The sequence below is a fragment of the Nerophis lumbriciformis genome, linkage group LG37, assembly GCF_033978685.3.
Source record: "Nerophis lumbriciformis linkage group LG37, RoL_Nlum_v2.1, whole genome shotgun sequence".
Taxonomy (NCBI): domain Eukaryota; kingdom Metazoa; phylum Chordata; class Actinopteri; order Syngnathiformes; family Syngnathidae; genus Nerophis; species Nerophis lumbriciformis.
Window position 1 is genome coordinate 24,667,978 of NC_084584.2, and position 23,667 is coordinate 24,691,644.

At 38.6% G+C, this 23,667-nt stretch overlaps 1 protein-coding gene across 2 annotated transcripts in view; it reads right to left on the reverse strand.

The window, feature by feature from the left end:
* Window positions 1-23,667, reverse strand: part of LOC133577491 (protein MTSS 1-like) — a 55,336-nt gene that overhangs the window by 25,575 nt on the left and 6,094 nt on the right. For both annotated transcript variants that reach the window (XM_061931362.2, XM_072912597.1), the window contains exons 2-3: window positions 18,378-18,439; window positions 13,047-13,120 (exon numbers count right to left, since the gene is read on the reverse strand). In XM_061931362.2, coding sequence (XP_061787346.1) covers window positions 13,047-13,120; window positions 18,378-18,439 — 136 coding nt within the window. The remainder of the gene's footprint in view (window positions 1-13,046; window positions 13,121-18,377; window positions 18,440-23,667) is intronic.

The following is a 23,667-nucleotide window of genomic DNA, read 5'->3' on the forward strand; positions in this document are numbered from 1 at the left end:
TATATTATTAATGTTGTAAATACAAATCTGTATATATCTAGAAAGGGTGGTCCTAAAGAGGTAGGCATTTTGCAAAATGTGTGTGTGTGTGTGTGTGTGTGTGTGTGTGTGTGTGTGTGTGTGTGTGTGTGTGTGTGTGTGTGTGTGCGTGTGTGTGTGTGTGTGTGTGTGTGTGTGTGTGTGTGTGTGTGTGTTCTTGTATGTCTACCCTTCTTGAGACATCAACAAGGAAACGTACCTTCCATATGAGGTCAGGACCAAAGTCAGGGTCCTAATACGGAAAACCAATTGCAGCTAATAGAGAATGTCAAATTTGCACCCCTAGTGGTGAAATCTATCAAAATTAGCGTGGTCCCAAAAAGGAGGGATTTTTCAAATTGACTGTGTGTTGGTTTTAAAAGTGCTCTCCCTCTGGTCAACATATGAAATAACAAGTGTGTGTAAAAAAAATTGAAGTGCTCCCCCTCTGGCCAACATATGTAATAACAAGTGTGTGTAGGAAATTGAAATGCACCTCCTTTGGCCAAAATGTATTAAAAAAAAGAAATTTGTATATAGAGACTTTCTGTAATAACTTGAAGTAAATAATGAAGATTAAAACCCAATTACAAACAAAAAATTCAACAACAAAAAATGTTTTACTAAAAGCTTACCTTTTTTATATTTGCATAGTGTGTATATATTATTAATGTTGTAAATACGAATCTGTATATATCTAGAAAAGGTGGTTCTAAAGAGGTAGGCCTTTTTCAGAGGTCTCAAGAAGGTAACAAACACAAAAATGTGCGTGTGTGTGTGTGTGTTCTTGTATGTCTACCCTTCTTGAGACATCAACAAGGAAACGTACCTTCCATATGAGGTCGGGACCAAAGTCATGGTCCTAATATGGAAAACCAATTGCATCTACCGGTAATAGAGAATGTCAAATTTGCACCCCTAGTGGTGAAATCTATCAAAATTAGCGTGGTGCCAAAAAGGAGGGATTTTTCAAATTGACTGTGTGTCGGTTTTAAAAGTGCTCTATCTCTGGTCAACATATGAAATAACAAGTGTGTGTGAAAAAATTGAAGTGCTCCCCCTCTGGCCAACATATGTAATAACAAGTTTGTGTAAGAAATTGAAATGCACCTCTTTTGGCCAAAATGTATTAAAAAAAAATATATTGAAAAAAAGACATTTGTATATAGAGACTTTCTGTAATAACTTGAAGTAAATAATGAAGATTAAAACCCAATTACAAACAAAAAAATAAACAACAAAAAATGTTTTACTAAAAGCTTACCTTTTTTATATTTGCATAGTGTGTATATATTATTAATGTTGTAAATACAAATCTGTATATATCTAGAAAGGGTGGTCCTAAAGAGGTAGGCATTTTTCAGAGGTCTCAAGAAGGTAACAAAAACAAAAATGTGTGTGTGTGTATGTTCTTGTATGTCCACCCTTCTTGAGACATCAACAAGGAAACGTACCTTCCATATGAGGTCAGGACCAAAGTCATGGTCCTAATACGGAAAACCAATTGCATCTAATAGAGAATGTCAAATTTGCACCCCTAGTGGTGAAATCTATCAAAATTAGCGTGGTCCCAAAAAGGAGGGATTTTTCAAATTGACTGTGTGTCGGTTTTAAAAGTGCTCCCCCTCTGGTCAACATATGAAATAACAAGTGTGTGTAAAAAATTGAAGTGCTCCCCCTCTGGCCAACATATGTAATAACAAGTTTGTGTAAGAAATTGAAATGCACCTCCTTTGGCCAATATTCATTAAAAAAAAGAAGAAAAAAAAAGAAATTTGTATATAGAGACTTTCTGTAATAACTTGAAGTAAATAATGAAGATTAAAAAACAATTACAAACAAAAAATTCATCAAGAAAAAATGTTTACGAAAAGCTTACCTTTTTTTATATTTGCATAGTATGTTTAAATAATTAATGTTGTAAATATAAATCTGTATACATCTAGAAAGGGTGGTCCTAAAGAGGTAGGCATTTTTCAGAGGTCTCAAGAAGGTAGAAAAAACAAAAATGTGTGTGTGTGTGTGTGTGTTTAGGAGAATTCTTTAAATAAGCGTTCCAGGGATGTTCTCTCCCCTGGTTTACTTATCAGCTGGTGGTCATTTGGAATTCCCGCCATCGTGTGTGAAGTTGCTCCGCCTCCACAGACAGTCGGCCATCTTTACTCATCATCTTCATAAGTTATTAATACGTCTGGGACAGGTGGGGCCTTTTTATGGTCGTTGGTGTCCGAGTGGGAGAAGCAACCTCTCCCTCAGGGTATCTCTCCCAATCATTTTGCACGTTTGTTTAGTTATTTGTTGACTTTATATTATGATAGGAATGAATGTATTGTACTGTGCTAAATAAACTCTATCACATTTAGGGCTGTCTTCGATGTTAAGGCCGTGGTGTTTTAACACACTCAGGAACTAAGAAAAGTTGTGTCCGCTTTGGATAAGCTTGAGCTGGTAACTCGCAGCTCTTATTACAGCCGTCATCTGTGTGTGCGTGTGCGTGTGTGTGTGTTTGAGACAAGCAGCTGCTGCGGTCACCGTGGCGATGCCATACCATCATGCGGGCCCTGTAACCACACAGGCCAACGTCATTCTTAATGAGTAGCCTCAGTTGCTAACTATGGAGGGTCAAAAGGGATAGAATAAAGTAAATAAATAAGTCTTCAAATATGTACTCGAACCTGTCATTAATGACCTAAAATTGGAATTAAATAAATAAGTGTTATTGACTGTGTCGTTAATTGATTTAATGTAAATGTATATTATTTATCTACTTGTTTAATCATTTCAATATTTCAATAAATAATACATTATTATTGAATTATTTCACAATTGTATTATATCATGTTTTAATGAATAATTTCACGATTTCATTATTTCACTATTATTTTTTAATTTATTTAATCATTTATTTGATTTAATTCATGAATCTCTGTGGCAACTTCATGAATATTTTATAACGTTAGTGAGCGGATCCTGACACCTGAAGGCGAAGCGGAGTTCTGGTCGATAATTCCGACGACTTCAATAAATTTTTTCTGCTTCCAACCCAGGTCTTGTTTCTACGCCCAGAGTAAAATATCTACCAAAAGTACTAGCATATCCTCATTAGCCGCCGTTTTCAGAGCGAAACAAACACTGGAAAAGGTTTGTGTTAGCCCCGCCCACTGAGTTTGATGGGTGAGTTTGACGGAAAAAATACATTCATGAGAAAAATGGTTGATTAGTAATTATATATCAAATTAAATATTTATATATTTAATTCGATATTTAAAAATAATTAATTAATTAAATAATTAATAAGGCATTAAATAATTATGTTGAAGTGGTTCATTTAGCCTACTAATGTGTATTAATAAATGGTTGATTTATAAAGGCTGGTAAGGTAAAGTTTTGTACCTGACAAGTTTCGGCTATCTTGCTTCTGCAGCCTTCATTAGATGCTGCATCTAAGAATCTCGCAGAGGGCTATGTCTCACAAGTCAAATCAATCAAAATTTCCCGGCATGAAGAAGCTTTGAAAAGACGTAGTGTTATGTAACTGCATATTACGGTATTTGCCTATAACTGTCTTTTAACATGTAAAACTGAATTTAAAATGTGTTTAATAACACTAAGAGGCTTATTATACGGTTCATCAGATGAACGCTGCAGAAGCAAGATAGCCGAAACTTGTCAGGTACAAAACTTTACCTTACTAGCCTATATAAATCAACCATTTATTAATTAACATTAAATAATTAATTAAATAATGAAGTATTTAGGTAAAAAATTGTTAATAAATAAATAATTAAACTGTGAAATAATTAAATACTGAAATAATCAATTGAATAAGTAAATCTAGGAATATAATTTTAAATTAAATTAATTATTGACACATTCAGTAACACATGTATTCAATTCCAAGCTTAATAAATTAATGACACATTTTAGTAATTATTTAAAGATGTGTTAATTTATTTCAGTCTGCCCTATTTGACCCTCAACCACTAACAAGCTAAAGCAAACTTTTGTATTCAAAAATAAATATTGGTAGTGCCTCAGGTGGTCCGCAATGATTGATTGATTAATTGACAGTGTTGGGTTAGTTACTGAAAACCAGTAACTAGTTACAGTTACTAGTTACTTTATTTCAAAAGTAACTCAGTTACTAACTCAGTTACTTAAACCAAAAAGTAATGCATTACTGTGAAAAGTAACTATTTAGTTACTTATATATATATTTTTTAATTTTTTTAAGGCCCCATTTAATGCCCTTTTAGCCTTCATTTTAGTACTGTTATTGCACTGGAGAATAATACAATCTGTTGTTCAACTTGACATGCATTTGCATCATTGAACTCTGCTAAGCAATGTGCTCTACATACAACACACAAAGACAAAGATATGTTTTAAAGGGCCAATTTGTTTCAGACCAGAACAAATTGACAAAACTATTTTAAATAGCTGCAACTTAACATACATAAGTAACAAACAGCATAATAACAACATAGCTGTAAAACAAGAAAGGCACACACTACATACATAAAGCCTAACCAGGCGTTTTCTCAAGGAATTCTGAAATAAAATCATGTCTGAAGCCCAGAACACTCTACACATTTCCCCACTTAGTTTAGAGAAAAGGAAATATTAGCCTCTTTAGGTTTGTGAACTTTATAGTCTAAACATTTAGAGTGATGTGATAATCAAACACTCTAAAAGTTTAAAATGAAAGAGTATATAAGAGAATTGACAGAGTGTGTGTACCTTCACGTGTGCAGTGCCTCGTTAAAATCCAGCCGCTGTTGGAGGTGGAGGTGAGTGTGTCTCTTTACTAGCTTCGTCGAAGCATGTTGTTTTTGTCGCTGTTTCAGCATATTTGAAACTTACATTCAACTAAAATGTTCTTTTCTTTGTGGTCGATAAAAGAAACGTACTGAAAATATCTCCATTTTAAGAAACTCGGCTTCGGGGTTCGCCATGACGTCTTGATAGTAGACACAGACACGCCCCCTCCCCCACACACACACTCACACACACACACGTACACACAGACAGCGCGCGGCGCGCCTCTTTTTCGTCGCCTCTTCAGCAGCGACACTCAGATCTTCTCAGTTTCTAGCCGATACTACATAAAAAATAACGCAAAATAACGCAGTAACGCATCATGTAGTAACGGTAACGGAGTTACTGAATATAAAAAATAACGCGTTAGATTACTAGTTACCGCCGATAGTAACGGCGTTACAGTAACGCGTTACTTTGTAACGCGTTAGTCCCAACACTGTTAATTGATTGATTGATTGATTGTTGGAGGTAGTTCACTTGAGGTATTTAAAGGCGTGAGAGCACATTCTTTGTAACCGAAGCCTTGTTGGGATACAAAAATAATCATGCAGAGACTTCTGAACGTTTGACCCACTTGATGCTGCAAGAGCGGAGGATACTTGAGAACCATTTTACTTGGCAGATGGTTGGAGAGCTTCTGGAAGGTTCTACTCTCCGTCATCCTCCGCCTTTGGCTCGTGTCGCCTAAACCCAGTACGGTAGATCTGCGCCAATAGTGGATTTTTGTTCTGCTTTCAATTGTAAATGATATAGCTGTCCCTCACCACATTGTGCTTCAAATATTGCGGCTTTACTACATTCCAGACTCCTGTTTTTTGAAGGCATATTCTCCATATGTTCAATTAGGCCTTATTTATTTTTTGCGATATTAGTCTTATTTTCTATTATTATGTTGTGGCAATTGATAAGCTATTCACCAAGAGGGACTTCCATTTCCGGGTTAAAGGGGAACATTATCACCAGACCTATGTAAGCGTCAATATATACCTTGATGTTGCAGAAAAAAGACCATATATTTTTTTAACCGATTTCCCAACTCTAAATGGGTGAATTTTGGCGAATTAAACGCCTTTCTAATATTCGCTCTCGGAGCGATGAAGTCACAACGTGACGTCACATCGGGAAGCAATCCGCCATTTTCTCAAACACCGAGTCAAATCAGCTCTATTATTTTCCGTTTTTTCGACTGTTTTCCGTAAATTGGAGACATCATGCCTCGTCGGTGTGTTGTCGGAGGGTGTAACAACACGAACAGGGGATTCAAGTTGCACCAGTGGCCCAAAGATGCGAAAGTGGCAAGAAATTGGACATTTGTTCCGCACACTTTACCGACGAAAGCTATGCTACGACAGAGATGGCAAGAATGTGTGGATATCCTGCGACACTCAAAGCAGATGCATTTCCAACGATAAAGTCAAAGAAATCTGCCGCCAGACCCCCATTGAATCTGCCAGAGTGTGTGAGCAATTCAGGGACAAAGGATCTCGGTAGCACGGCAAGCAATGGCGGCAGTTTGTTCCCGCAGACGAGCGAGCTAAACACCCTGGATGTCTTGGCTCACACCGTCCCTTATGTCACCGAAGATGATCGATGATCAAGAGAAGAATATCGACCCTAGCTTCCCTGGCCTGCTGACATCAACTCCAAAACTGGACAGATCAGCTTTCAGGAAAAGAGCGCGGATGAGGGTATGTCTACAGAATATATTAATTGATGAAAATTGGGCTGTCTGCACTCTCAAAGTGCATGTTGTTGCCAAATGTATTTCATATGCTGTAAACCTAGTTCATAGTTGTTAGTTTCCTTTAATGCCAAACAAACACATACCAATCGTTGGTTAGAAGGCGATTGCCGAATTCGTGTCGTTTTCGTCGGTTTCGCTTGCATATGGTTCAAACCGATATGGCTCAATAGCTTCAGTTTCTTCAATTTCGTTTTCGCTACCTGCCTCCACACTACAACCATCCGTTTCATTACATTCGTAATCTGTTGAATCGCTTAAGCCGCTGAAATCCGAGTCTGAATCCGAGCTAATGTCGCTATACCTTGCTGTTCTATGCGCCATGTTTGTTTGTATTGGCATCACTGTGTGACGTCACAGGAAAATGGACGGGTGTATATAACGATGGTTAAAATCAGGCACTTTGAATATTTTTTTAGGGATATTTTGAAAAAAACTTCGAAAAATAAAATAAGCCACTGGGAACTGATTTTTAATGGTTTTAACCCTTCTGAAATTGTGATAATGTTCCCCTTTAACATCATCAGCACCAGATGACAATTGTCAACCTTTGGCCTGAGGGATGTGGAATGACTATACGGGGCACGATAATTCCAACACCACAGAATGATAACAACACGGCTAATGGTCGTAGTTGCGACTGTTGAGTTGACCAACTTTTGGCAGAACAACTCCGGCCCTTTGTTTCAGCACATGTAATCTCAGTTCTAACTTTGACAAATTAACCAGGATATAATGAAGTATTTCCAGGTCGTAGATATGTTGTAGTGGCCGGGTGACGACAATAGCAATGACGCTTGCAGGATCCTCAGAGCTACAAGTGAGTACTGTAATCTAGTAGAACACACTGAAAGCTACTATATTGGGTGAAACGGTGGCTTTATGGGTGTTTTTTCATTTATAGAGGATCTTTAATTATGTTAAAAAACTGTTTTTTATGAAATTATTTGATTTATTAATAATAATCCTAATACGCGGAATTGTGTTTACTTCGGACAGACCTGGAACCAATTGGCCGTGATAAACATGGGTCGACTGTAGAGATGTCCGATCATATCGGACTGCCGATATTATCGTCCAATAAATGCTTTCAAATGTAATATCGGAAATGATCGGTATCGGTTTCAAAAAGTAAAATATATGACTTGGTGGTACACGGACGTAGGGAGAAGTACAGAGCAGTTGCGTCTCCCAGTCATACTTGCCAACCCGCTCGATTTTCCCAGGAGACTCCCGAATTTCAGTGCCCCTCCTGTAAACCATTCTCCAGAATTTCTCCCGATTTCCACCCAGACAACAATAATGGGGGCGTGCCTTAAAAGCACTGCCTTTGCGTGCCGGCCCAGTCACATGATATCTACGGCTTTTAACACACACAAGTGAACTTGGTCAACAGCCATAAAGGTCACACTGAGGGTGGCCGTATAAACAACTTTAACACTGTTACAAATATGCGCCACACTGTGAACCCACACCAAACAAGAATGACAAACACATTTCGGGAGAACATCCGCACCGGAACACAACATAAACACAACAGAACAAATACCCAGAACCCCTTGCAGCACTAACTCTTCCAGGACGCTACAATATACACCCCCCGCAACCCCCTACGCGCCCCACCCACCCCCTCAACCTCGCCCACTTCAACCTCCTCATGCTGGGGAGAGCATGTCCCAAATTCCAAGCTGCTGTTTCGAGGCATGTTAAAAAAAATAATGCACTTTGTGACTTCAATAATAAATATGGCAGTGCCATGTTGGCATTTTTTTTTCCATAACTTGAGTTGATTTATTTTGGAAAACCTTGTTACATTGTTTAATGCATCCAGCGGGGCATCACAACAAAATTAGGCATAATAATGTGTTAATTCCACGACTGTATATATCGGTTGATATAGGAATCGGTAATTAAGAGTTGGACAATATCGGAATATCGGATATTGGCAAAAAAAGCCATTATCGGACATCTCTAGTCGACTGTAATCTGTGGTTGGATGGCGCCATCTGCAATGCTGCAGCTAAGAATCTTGCAGAGGGCTATGTCTCACAAGTCAAATCACTCAACATTTCCCAGCATGAAGAAGCTTTGACAAGACGTAATGTTGTGTAACTGCATATTACGGTATTTGCCTATAACTGTCTTTTAACATGTAAAACTGAATTTAAAATGTGTTTAATAACAGTAAGAAGCTTATTATTAGACTTAGACTTAGACTCCTTTTTATTGTCATTCAAATTTGAACTTTACAGCACAGATAAGAACGAATTTTCGTTACATAAGCTCATGGTAGTGCAGGATAAAAAAGCAATAAGGTGCATATATAAATAATAAATATACATAAATAATATATAAATATATACAGTATATAGAATAAATAAATATATATAAATATATATAAATAAATAGATTACTGTACAGATAAATATATTGCACTTTTTCACATGCGGTTTAAAGTTAAAAATATATATTTTTAGAGATAGTTATTGGTGGGTTTGACCTATTTGCAGGTTTATCTCCATTTGGGTTGATCTTTAGAATGTAACTCCCATGGGTCTACTGTAGAGATGTCCGATAATGGCTTTTTTGCCGATATTCCGATATTGTCCAATTCTTAATAACCGATTCCGATATCCACCGATACCAATATATACAGTCGTGGAATTAACACATTATTATGCCTAATTTTGTTGTGATGCCCCGCTGGATGCATTAAACAATGTAACTTTACCATGAATTGATTAACGTGGACCCCGACTTAAACAAGTTGAAAAACTTATTCGGGTGTTACCATTTAGTGGTCAATTGTACGGAATATGTACTGTACTGTGCAATCTACTAATACAAGTTTCAATCAATCAATCAAAAACAAGGTTTTCCAAAATAAGAGAACAACTTCAACTCCAGTTATGGAAAAAAGTGCCAACATGGCACTGCCATATTTATTATTGAAGTCACAAAGTGCATTATTTTTTTTAACATGCCTCAAAACAGCAGCTTGGAATTTGGGACATGCTCTCCCTGAGATAATCCTGATACCCACTACAACTATGGGAAATACTATACTTTGACTTTCACAAAGTTCATTTTTTAAAATTTTTTTTAAACATGCCTCAAAACAACAGCTACAAAAACAATGAAGGCACACAGCTTCAGTCCAGAGTATACTAGAGCATACTTGCCAACCTTGAGACCTCCGAATTCGGGAGATGGGGTTTGGTGGTAGCGGGGGTGTATATTGTAGCGTCCCGGAAGAGTTAGTGCAAGGGGTTCTGGGTATTTGTTCTGTTGTGTTTATGTTGCGGATGTTTTCCCGAAATGTGTTTGGTGTGGGTTCACAGTGTGGCGCATATTTGTAACAGTGTTAAAGTTGTTTATACGGCCACCCTCAGTGTGACCTGTATGGCTGTTGATCAAGTATGCCTTGCATTCACTTAAGTGTGTGTAAAAGCCGCATATATTATGTGACTGGGCCGGCACGCTGTTTGTATGGAGGAAAAGCGGACGTGACGACAGGTTGTAGAGGACGCTAAAGGCAGTGCCTTTAAGGCACGACCCCAATAATGTTGTCCGGGTGGAAATCGGGAGAAATTCGGGTGAATGGTTGCCCCGGGGGATTTTCGGGAGGGGCACTGAAATTCGGGTGTCTCCCGGGAAAATCGGGAGGTTGAAACCGATACCGATAATTTCCGATATTACATCTCTAGTCTACTGGAGTACTCTGAGGACCACACAGTGACGCCATTGGACATTTGCATTTCTTCCCTTTGCTCCTCATCCTCCTGGTGACATTCCAAAGCGACACTGCTCGCCTGCCCTTTATGCGACGAAACCTCTTCCGGAGAGCAGGTCGCTATGGTAACCACCGACCGAGGCCCACACTGATCAGCATCCTCTAAATCTGAATGTCATTCACCCTCCAAAACATGTTTACTGCGCCTTCAGATATGAAGCGAGCCTGCGGGCAGAAAAGAGGACCGCTCGCTGCTGTCAATCAATCCAGGAAGTGACCTTCATTGGCGTTCCAGTCGGGTGCGCAATGAAGCTCGAAACGATTAAAGGGCTCAGCACAATAAAAGCACACATCCTGCCATCTACGAAACACTTCAAAGTTTGATGGGCGAAATGCAGAATTCAATGTTTCCCATATATTCACTCATATTTTCCCTAATATATAAACACATTTTAACGCACCTGGTCTGCCCTAGAATAAGACAACCCAGCAGGAGGGATCCTTGTTGTCAACTTACATGACGCGAGTAATCAGAACCATCTTACTCGAGCCAGAAGCGACAAATCTAGTAAAGAGACTTTCGCCAACATGAAAACATGTATTGCTCCTCTCAGCGAGCAGCGGGTGCTGATGCACAAACCCCAAAACCAGTGAAGTTGGCACGTTCTGTCAATCGTAAATAAAAACAGAAAACAATTATTTGCAAATCCTTTTCAACTTATATTCAATTAAATAGACTTCAAAGACAAGATATTTCATGTTCGAACTGACAAACTTTTTTTTTTTTTGCAAATAATCATTAACTTAGAATTTATTGGCAGCAACACATTGCAAAAAAGTTGGCACAGGGGCATTTTTACCACTGTGTTACATGACCTTTCCTTTTAACGACACTCAGTAAACGTTTGGTAACTGAGGAGACACATTTTTGATACTTTTCAGGTGGAATTATTTCCCATTCTTGCTTGATGTACAGCTTAAGTTGTTCAACAGTCCGGGGTCTCCGGACTAGGCTTCATATTGCGCTACACATTTGTGCTTATAACAATCTGGATGGTTATTTTCCTCTTTGTCCACGGTTTCAAAAAACATTTTGAAATGTGGACTTGTCAGACCACAGAACACTTTTCCACTTTGCATCAGTCCATCTTAGATGAGCTCGGGCCCAGCAAAGTCGTCAGCGTTTCTGGGTGTTGTTGATAAATGGCTTTCGCTTTGCATAGTAGAGTTTTAACCTGCACTTACAGATGTAGCGACCAACTGTAGTTATTAACAGTGGTTTTCTGAATTGTTCCTGAGCCCATGTGGTGATATCCTTTACACACTGATGTCGCTTTTTGATGCAGTACCGCCTGAGGGGTCGAAGGTCCGTCATATCATCGCTTATGTGCAGTGATTTCTCCAGATTCTCTGAACCAGTGGTTCTCAACCTTTTTTCAGTGATGTACCCCCTGTGAATTTTTTTTAAATTTAAGTACCCCCTAATCAGAGCAAAGCATTTTTGGTTGAAAAAAAGAGATAAAGAATTAAAATACAGCACTTTGTCATCAGTTTCTGATTTATTAAATTGTATAACAGTGCAAAATATTGCTCATTTGTAGTGGTCTTTCTTGAACTATTTGGAACAAAAGATAGATTTTTATTAGAGATGTCCAATAAATGCGTTAAAATGTAATATCGGAAATTATCAGTATCGTGTGTTTTTTTTATCGGTATCGTTTTGTTTTTTTTTGTTTGTTTTTTAATTAAATCAACATAAAAAACACAAGATACACTTACAATTAGTGCACCAACCCAAAAAAACTGCCTCCCTCATTCACACTCATTCACACAAAAGGGTTGTTTCTTTCTGTTATTAATATTCTGGTTCCTACATTATATATCAATATATATCAATACAGTCTGCAAGGGATACAGTCCGTAAGCACACATGATTGTGCGTGCTGCTGGTCCACTAATAGTACTAACCTTTAACAGTTAATGAAAATTAGTAAAATTAATTACTAGTTTCTATGTAACTGTTGTTATATTGTTTTACTTTCTTTTTTATTCAAGAAAATGTTTTAATTTATTTATCTTATTTTATTAATTTAAAAAAAAAGTATCTTATCTTCACCATACCTGGTTGTCCAAATTAGGCATAATAATGTGTTAATTCCACGACTGCATATATCGGTTGATATTGGTATCGGTTGATATCGGTATTGGTAATTAAAGAGTTGGACAATATCGGAATATCGGATTTCGGCAAAAAGCCATTATCGGACATCCCTAGTTTTTATTTATATTTATAAAGGATTTTTGAATTGTTGCTATTTTTAGAATATTTAAAAAAAAATCTCACGTACCCCTAGGCATACCTTCAAGTACCCCCATTTGAAAACCACTGTTCTGAACCTTTTGATGATATTACGGAACGTAGATGGTGAAATCCCTAAATTCCTTGCAATAGCTCCTTCAGAAATGTTGTTCTTAAACTGTTTGACAATTTGCTCACGCATTTGTTCACAAAGTGGTTTACACAACATGCCAACTTCACTGGTTTTGGGGTTTGTAGGCCCCGCCCCTTATAAAAGCACTCTGTTTTGTTTAGGACATTTTAGACAAAAAAAAAAGTTCTAAACATATTCGTTGTGTCTTGTGTTGTGTGCAAATTAGCTCTACCGAGCTGCTAAAGTTATTGTTGAGCTAACAGCCATGCGTAGGGGAACGCAAAACTGGCCTCCATCTTACCTCGACTGCCGGTCGCCATGTCGGCCACCTTCTGGAAGGTGTCCAGGAAGGCTGCGACCGCCACCACCGTCGTCCTGCAGGACAACAGAGAACACTCTGGTTGAAAATGCAGGACATGTTGGACCATATAGTCTAGTGTTGTCCCGATACCAATATTTTAGTACCGGTATCAAAATGTATTTTGATACTTTTCGGTTCTTTTCTAAATAAGGGGGACCACAAAAAATGGCATTATTGGCTTTATTTTAACAAAAAATCTTACGGTACATTAAACATATGTTTATTATTGCAATTGAAAAACAATTGTGTCCTAAAATAAAATAGTAAATATACTAGACAACTTATCTTTTAGTAGTAAGTAAGCAAACAAAGGCTCCTAATTTGTCTGCTGACGTATGCAGTAACATATTGTGTCATTTATCATTTTATTATTTTGTTAAAATTATGAAGGACAAGCTGTAAAAATGTATTATTAATCCACTTGTTCATTTACGGTTAATATCTGGTTACTCTCTCTTTTAACATGTTCTATCTACACGTCTGTTAAAATGTAATAAACACTCATTCTTCTGTTGTTTGATACTTTACATTAGTTTTGGATGATACCACAAATGTAGGTATCGATCCGATACCAAGTAGTTACAATCATCAGTTTTTAGGCCAAAATGCGTCTAATCTCCCTATTCTGTCTACACACCTTGTCTGCTTGTAAGTACTCCGTGATTGTGCGCTGCCGAACATGCTCCTCTGCTCGCAAAACCAGCAATGTCACGACATGCCCGGGAACCGGTACTTTTCAAACAGAGTGTAGTACCGTTTGTGATTCATTAGTACCGCGATACTATACCAGTATTGGTATACCGTACAACCCTAATATAGTCTTATCTTTATATTCAAATTCAGCTTATTGGAACGCAAACTTATGACGGCGTCATTTACGATCATCACTTCTAACCACCAGGGGGAGCAGCTCACACCAAGGCCTATATCCACATTTTGGGCCTTTAACACTAGTTGGTGACCTTACATCTAGGAGTTTACAGCTGTCTTTGACTAAGATTTTCAAAGTCTAATCTGTTTAGTTGGATTTTTTTTGTATATGGTGGTATTTTTAAAGAGGAATAAACAGATGATATGTTGTGCTGCAGAGGTTTTGATTGATTGATTGAGACTTTTATTAGTAGGTTGCACAGTGAAGTACATATTTCGTACAATTGACCACTAAATGGTAACACCCCAATACGTTTTTCAACTTGTTTAAGTCGGGGTCCACTTAAATTGATTCATGATACAGATATATACTATCATCATAATACAGTCATCACACAAGATCATCACATTGAATTATTTACATTATTTACAATCCGGGATGTGGGGGGGAGGGGGGTAAGTTTGGTTGTTATCATCAGTCATCAACAATTGAGAACAGAGAAATGGATATTGGAACAGTGTAGGTCTGACTAGGTAGGATATGGACAGCAAGTAGTGGGCAGAGAGAGAGAGAGAGAGAGAGAGAGAGAGAGAGATCAGAAGGCATAAGAAAAAGTATCTGCATTTGATTGTTTACATTTGATTATTAACAATCCGGGGAGGGTGTTAGTTTAGGGTTGTAGCTGCCTGGAGATTAACTTTTATTGCGGTTTTGAAGGAGGATAGAGATGCACTTTCTTTTACACCTGTTGGGAGCGCATTCCACATTGATGTGGCATAGAAAGAGAATGAGTTAAGACCTTTGTTAGTTCGGAATCTAGGTTTAACGTGGTTAGTGGTGTCAAACTTGTTTTCATTGAGGGCCACATCGCAGTTATATTTGACCTTAGAGAGCCGCTTCTATAGGTGAATGATATTATTACACGATTTCCATTCAAATTTATGGTGATTTTTACAGCATATTATTGTAAATTGAAAAACATTATCACTGTTTTCTTTAAGTTAAAAAATGTCAGCTCAGTTACCAGAATTGTATGGGTTTTTTTCTACTCTAAATAGAAAATCGAGCTGCCATTTAGATTTAACGGTGTATTACTGTAAATGGCAAAAAATAGCACCGCCGTTTTTCACAGTAAAAAACTGGCAGCTCAATTGCCAGAATTTTATCGTCAAAAAACAGTGGTACTGTGTTTGCCATTTACAGTAAAACGCTGTAAAAACACAGTAAATTTCCCAATTTTACAAGGGATGTCCGATAATGGCTTTATGCCGATATCCAATATTCCGATATTGTCCAACTCTTTAATTACCCATACCGATATCAACAGATATATGCAGTCGTGGAATTAACACATTATTATGCCTAATTTGGACAACCAGGTATGGTGAAGATAAGGTACTTAAAAATAAATAAATAAATAAATAAGATACACAAACTAAAAACATTTTCTTGAATAAAAAAGAAAGTAAAACAATATAAAAACAGTTACATAGAAACTAGTAATTAATGAAAATGAGTAAAATTAACTGTTAAAGGTTAGTACTATTAGTGGACCAGCAGCACGCACAATCATGTGTGCTTACGGACTGTATCCCTGCAGACTGTATTGATATATATTGATATATAATGTAGGAACCAGAATATTGATAACAGAAAGAAACAACTCTTTTGTGTGAATGAGTGTGAATGAGTGTAAATGGGGGGGGGTTTGGGGTTGGTGCACTAATTGTAAGTGTATCTTGTGTTTTTTATGTTGATTTAATGAAAAAAAACAAAAAACAACAAACAAAAGAAAACGATACCGATAATTTCCGATATAACTTTTTACCGCATGTATCGGCCAATAATATCGGCAGGCCGATATTATCGGACATCCCTAAATTTTACCACAAAATCTATTGTAATTTTTACAGTGTACAATTTTATGGATAACTTACTTTGAAATAATTTATTTATTTCTACTTTACCAAAAAAATTTTTTAATTTATCATAAAATATATGTTGCGTCATTAGATTTTATTGTATTTAATGTTGTCATTGTTATTATTGTTATCAATATTTTTTATTTGAAAACATGCGATTGCATGGAGTACATGTACGAATACATTTAGTAAGAAAAGATAAAGTACTTTATTGACCCATATTACCTATTTCCAGGCTTTCGAGGGCCAAATAAAATGGTGTGACGGACATGAGTATGAAACCTGCGTGGTACTGACTGGTCACTGAGTGTTGCAGTAACATCACATTTAATGTGCTTTGGCACCTACATATATGAAAACTTCCAAGTTAATTAAAAGTACTTGTAAAATGAATACAGTCTTTGATTAATTGCTACTTTTTCCTCCTCAGAAAAAGGCTAAACCACAGTTTGTGAGATCCTCGGCTCCGGTGCGGCACCAGGAGGACATTAAACTTGACTAAATCGAGTAAGTCAAGGTCGTAACAGAGTTTCTGCATGTGAACCAGCGGAAGGATCATTACCATTTTCAAGAGGTGGTTTCCTGTCAAAATGAGCTACCCGTCAAAATAAGCTAGCTGATGCATCAAGAAATACCCATCGAAATGAGCTACCTGGCATTGTCATTGGCGCTACAAGTAAGCAATTATTTTAAGATATATCTCTGTCATTGTGTCTTCCAACCAGTAAACATGGAGACGGTCAAAGCGTGAGGAAGTTCACGTTGACGCCAATATTGGTAGCCTTCATTTTCGTTTTCAGCACCGTTTCAACAGGAATAGCAATTTGAGTGAAAACAATGAACACACTACAAAAATAAGCACACGGGTTCTGCTTTGGGGTCCACTTATGCCGCCAACCCGGCTCCTGACAGGTGTGGCTAATATATGGAAAAATATATTATATTATTTGGAAAATACTGTATTTAAAGGGGAACATTATCACCAGACCTATGTAAGCGTCAACATATACCTTGATGTTGCAGAAAAAAGACCATCTATTTTTTTAACCGATTTCCGAACTCTAAATGGGTGAATTTTGGCGAATTAAACGCCTTTCTAATATTCGCTCTCGGAGCGATGACGTCACAACGTGGCGTCACATCGGGAAGCAATCCGCCATTTTCTCAAACACCGAGTCAAATCAGCTCTGTTATTTTCCGTTTTTTCGACTGTTTTCCGTACCTTGGAGACATCATGCCTCGTAGGTGTGTTGTCGGAGGGTGTAACAACACGAACAGGGACGGATTCAAGTTGCACCAGTGGCCCAAAGATGCGAAAGTGGCAAGAAATTGGACGTTTGTTCCGCACACTTTACCGACGAAAGCTATGCTACGACAGAGATGGCAAGAATGTGTGGATATCCTGCGACACTCAAAGCAGATGCATTTCCAACGATAAAGTCAAAGAAATCTGCCGCCAGACCCCCATTGAATCTGCCGGAGTGTGTGAGCAATTCAGGGACAAAGGACCTCGCTAGCACGGCAAACAATGGCGGCAGTTTGTTCCCGCAGACGAGCGAGCTAAACCCCCTATCGACCCTAGCTTCCCTGGCCTCCTGACATCAACTCCAAAACTGGACAGATCAGCTTTCAGGAAAAGAGCGCGGATGAGGGTATGTCTACAGAATATATTAATTGATGAAAATTGGGCTGTCTGCACTCTCAAAGTGCATGTTGTTGCCAAATGTATTTCATATGCTGTAAACCTAGTTCATAGTTGTTAGTTTCCTTCAATGCCAAACAAACACATACCAATCGTTGGTTAGAAGGCGATCGCCGAATTCGTCCTCGCTTTCTCCCGTGTCGCTGGCTGTCGTGTCGTTTTCGTCGGTTTCGCTTGCATACGGTTCAAACCGATATGGCTCAATAGCTTCAGTTTGTTCTTCAATTTGGTTTTCGCTACCTGCCTCCACACTACAACCATCCGTTTCAATACATTTGTAATCTGTTGAATCGCTTAAGCCGCTGAAATCCGAGTCTGAATCCGAGCTAATGTCGCTATAGCTTGCTGTTCTTTCCGCCATGTTTGTTTGTGTTGGCTTCACTATGTGACGTCACAGGAAAATGGACGGGTGGTTAAAATCAGGCACTTTGAAGCTTTTTTTAGGGATATTGCGTGAAAATATTGAAAAAAACTTCGAAAAATATAATTAGCCACTGGGAACTGATTTTTAATGGTTTTAACCATTCTGAAATTGTGATAATGTTCCCCTTTAAAGATTAAAGCAATACATTTATCCTAAGGCGGTGGGATAGTAATATCATACGATTGGACTGTGAGGTTGATAGTCGAATCAGACTCCTCCGAATCGAATCTCCGAATATTTGAAGACAGCCCTAAAGGAGTTACAGCGTCACTCGTTTCCTGACAGCCCGTCGACATGTTTTGCTGTTGCATATTTCAACGCGGCTATTAAATAAACGTCAACTCCAGTTTACCTGAGCTGTGACTGCAGCTTGCTGGCTTTGCTGATGAAGTCTTCCCAGACAGGATAACTGCCCTGTAGGAGCAAGACAACAAGAAGAAAATAGTGACGTTGATGTCATCACAAACATGAGTAAACACATGAGTAAGTGTGTGTGTGTGTGTGTGTGTGTGTGTGTGTGTGTGTGTGTGTGTGTGTGTGTATTTCGATACTTTTCAAAATAGAGGGGGCCCCAAAAAAAGGGCATCATTGGCTTTATAATAACAGACAAAATTATGATACATTAAACATATGTTTCTTATTGCAATAAAATAATAATTAATGCATTAAATAAGATAGTAAACATACTAAACAATGTATCTTTTAGTAGTAAGTAAGCAAACAAAGGCTCCTAATTTGGCTGCCGACGTATGCAGTAACATATTGTGTCATTTCTCAGTCTATTATTTTGTCAAAATTTGTAAGAGACAAGCGGTAGAAAATAGATTATTAATCTACTTGTTCTTTTAATGTTAATATCTGCTTACATTCTGTTTGAACATGTTCTATCTACACTTGTGTTAAAATGTAATAAACACTTGATTGATTGATTGAAACTTGTATTAGTAGATTGCACATATTCCGTACAATTGACCACTAAATGGTAACACCCGAATAAGTTTTTCAACTTGTTTAAGTCGGGGTCCACGTTAATCAATTCATGGTAAAGTTACATTGTTTAATGCATCCAGCGGGGCATCACAACAAAATTAGGCATAATAATGTGGAATAATATCGGAATCGGTAATTAAGAGTTGGACAATATCGGAATATCGGATATCGGCAAAAAAGCCATTATCGGACATCTCTGTCTAAAACCTATAGCTTCAACTTTATTGTTCGTTTTTAAGCCAAAATGCGTCCATTCTTCCTTTTCTATCGCCACGCTCATTTTATGCTGCCTAACATGCGCCTCTGCACGTTTTACCAGCAATGTCACGACGGAGCGGTATTTTTCAGAAGTAGCATAGCACCGTTTTTAAATCATTACTATTGCGGTACTACACCGTACAACCCTAGTGTGTATGTGTGTATGCATGCTGTACATTAGGGCTGCGAATCTTTGGGTGTCCCACGATTCGATTCAATATTGATTCTTGGGATCACGATTCGATACAAAGTCGATTTTTTTTCGATGCAACGCGATTCTCGATTCAAAAACGATATATTCCCGATTCAAAAGGATTCTCTATTCATTCAATGCATAGGATTTCAGCAGGATCTACCCCAGTCTGCTGACATGCAAGCAGAGTAGTAGATTTTTGTAAAAAGCTTTTATAATTGTAAAGGACAATGTTTTATCAATTGATTGCAATAATGTAAATTTGTTTTAACCATTAAATGAACCAAAAATCGTTATCTTTGTGAAAATATTGGACACAGTGTGTTGTCAAGCTTATGAGAAGTGTAAGCCACTGTGACACTATTGGTTTTTTTTTTGTTTTGTTTTTTATAAATGTCTAATGATAATGTCAATGAGGGATTTTTAATCACTGCTATGTTGAAATTGTAACTAATATTGATACTGTTGTTGATAATATTTAGGGACCGCAATGTCCCTTTGGTACAGAGGACCCTATTGTAATTGTAAGGTTTTATTATTATTATTCCGCCGCCTCTTTGAGCTGTAATTTGACCCCCTTAACATGCTTCAAAACTCACCATATTTGACACACACATCAGGACTGGCAAGAATTGCCATCTAATAAAAAACCAAACCCCAAAACTCAAAATTGCGCTCTAGCGCCCCCTAGGAAAAAACACAGACAAAACTGCTTGTAACGTCTGGTAGGAATGTCGTAGAGACATGAAACTAAAACCTCTATGCAGGTCTGACTTAGAACTAAATTTCATTCATTGACATCCTTCAGCAAAAATCAACAGGAAGTTGGCAATTCTCCCTTCAAAACAAACGTTTAGTAAAAACAGTCACTATTGCCTCTTTGAGCTGTAATTTGACCCCCTTAACATGCTTCAAAACTCACCATATTTGACACACACATCAGGACTGGCAAAAATTGCGAGCTAATAAAAAAAAACCCAACCCCAAAATTCAAAATTGCGCTCTAGCGCCCCCTAGGAAGAAAACACAGACACAACTGCTCCTAGGAAGAAAACTCAGACAAAACTGCCTGTAACTTCCAGTAGGAATGTCTTAGAGACATGAAACAAAAACCTTTGTGTAGGTCTTACTTAGACCTACATTTCATAGATTGACAACCCCCAGCAAAAATTAACAGGAAGTTTGCAATTCCCCTTTCAAAACAAAAGTTTTGTAAAAACCTTTTTTCAAACATTATCTCCTCTGAGCGCGTTTGTCGTGTCGGCTTCAAACTAGCACAGGAGAGAGATTGAACCCTTCTGATTTAAAGTTGACCAAAGAGTTTTAATTACTGCTCCGGTTTGGATTTTATGTGCCGTCAAAGTCGGTCCCGTCCATCGCTGCTTGCAGCTTTAATCATTTTTTATTTTTTTCACGACTTTTGGTTTGTACTGTGTCGTGTTTGCGTCTCCTCTCAATTGCTCTGTTTATTGCAGTTCTGAGTGTTGCTGGGTCGGGTTTGGTTTTGGAATTGGATTGCATTGTTATGGTGTATTGTTTTGTTGGATTGATTAATTAAAAAAATAAAAAATAAAAAATAAAAATAAAAATAAAATAAAATAAAATAAAATAAATAAATAAAAATAAAAAATAAAAATTTTTTTAAATGAGAATCGCACAACGTGAGAATCGCAATTCGAATTCGAATCAAATTTTTCCCACACCCCTACTGTCCATGCACCACGTCTTCTTTGGAACTCCAGACGCATCACCAGCCAACAGACGGATCAATAGCGTCGATACTTAAGCCCCGCCCACTCAGCCTTCTCCCGTAGGCTGGAGAGTGCACCGCAGCGAAAGTATCGGGACAGCAAGAGGGAGTGAAAAGTGTCGTGAATGTGGAAAGACTTTCTACAAAGTGATGGAGTGTGTGTCTTCCAGTTCTTCCACACCAAACTCCTCCAAGCAGGCCTGCTTTGAGAAGGGCCTCCTCTCAATTAGTGGGAAGCAATTGTCCAAAATGGAGAATTTACATTGAGGGACAAGCAAGGGCTCTCGTCCAACCTCTCATTGACTCGTTTATCGAGTACGAGCAGTGCGCAAACACTTTTGTCCATCCGGCCGCCTTATCGACACTCGGAGGACACGAGATAACGTGACGCAGACGTAATTGCAGCGACAACAAAAGAGCATCGCTGCGACACAATCGTCACGACTCCATTCGTTTCAGGTGTTGATTTTGTGCGTGTGAGAGAGGGAGAGAAAGCGTCACGGCTCCTCTCCAGCAGCGCCTTCCAGCTGCTCCGAGCTGTTTATGAGCCAGCGTCAGAGCCTGGCCGCCGTCGCTATAGCAACCCGGCTGCTGCTGCAGAGGAAAGGAACTGTGGGGAGGAGCATCGAGCACTAAACGCTGTTTTTATGTCACATCTTTGCTTTTTTGGTGATTTTTTTACTTAGCTTTCACAGCCCCAGACACACCCCCCTTAATGTAGCTAATTATGCACGATCGTCTTTGTTCGTCCTCCAGCTTCCATGTCAGGCCGAGCGCATCTATCAGCCAGGGAGGACATAAATTGTCACCGTGGCAACAGCCAGAGGCAGCAGCCTGAAGGTCCTGCAGGAATCCATCACTGTGCGACGCTTTAAAGCGCACAATCCCCGTCTGCTTGTTTGAAACCAACAAGCGTGAAATGAAACGGGCCGAAACACTTCCATCCTAACATTATCGATACCAGGGCTCGTATCGGTATCGGATCGATACGAGTGTGAGGAGGAAATACATATTTTCTCCTCTTTGCTCCTCTTATCTTTCACATGTGAAATAGTACAAAACTGGTACTCAACGGTACCAATTTTCGGTACTTTTGTGTGTTAATAAAAGTTATTTCCATCCATCCATCCATTTTCTACCGCTTGTCTCTTTTGGAGTCGCGGGGGGTGGCTGGAGCTTATCTCAGCTACAATCGGGCAGAAGGCGTTGTACACCCTGGACAAGTCGCCACCTCATCACACAGATAGACGGACAACATTCACACTCACATTCACACACTAGGGACCATTTAGTGTAATAAAAAATAAAAAAATGTTTATTTTAACATTTAAAAAGGGACAAGCGGTAGAAAACGGATGGATGAATGGACAATGATGATTGTGCTATCCAGCTTTTATATCTCCCACTTCTGAGTCTCATTTGCAAGTATTATACTGTACAGTACTAAGACTTTGTATGCAGTTGCAATTCCAAGACGTTAGCTGGTTGCAGTGCACAGGCCTCGCTAGGAAGTAGTCTTTGCCATGAGAATGTGTCTTGTCATATGTTGCGCCCTACAAAGTGTTTATACTGTAAGTATCGCACTTGTTACGCACCAGCTGTTTGATTGTAACGTGCATCTCAGTTTATTGCCAAATTTGGAGGTGTGGGAATCGCCATGTAAAATAGCTCATGCTAATCGGTAGCATGTATATGGCAAAGCCAATGTAAATTAATAATAATAATAATAATAATACCTGGGATTTATATAGCGCTTTTCTAAGTACCCAAAGTTGCTTTACATGTAGAACCCATCATTCATTCACACCTGGTGGTGGTAAGCTACTTTCATAGCCACAGCTGCCCTGGGGTAGACTGACGGAAGCGAGGCTGCAATTTGCGCCAACGGCCCCTCCGACTACCACCTATCATTCATCATTCAATTCACCGGTGTGAGTGGCACCGGGGGCAAAGGGTGAAGTGTCCCGCCCAAGGACACAACGGCAGCGATTTTTGGATGGTAAGAGGCAGGAAGCGAACCTGCAACCCTCAGGTTTCTAGCACGGTTGCTCTACCCACTACGCCATGCCACCCCTAATTAGCATCAAACTGGACACATTTTTTTTTGATAAAGTGGAGGCTTACCTTACGTTCAAGTGTTTTGTACTTTATTAGCATTGAAAATTGCAACATTACACAGAGGCAGTTTTGCTGAGTGAGTTCTGATTGTTGCTTGAGTGATCGTTTCCTCGTCAAGTGTTTGCGCCGGTGTTCTAACTAAATTCGGTCGGTACCTGAAAAAAGTACAACATTCGGCACCCATCCTTTCCAGCATGTCGATATTGTTGTTTTATATATATATATATATATATATATATATATATATATATATATATATCGCCTGTATATCGGTTGGGAACATCTCTGCGCTGCTGACCCGTCTCCGCTCGGGATGGTTTCCTGCTGACCCCA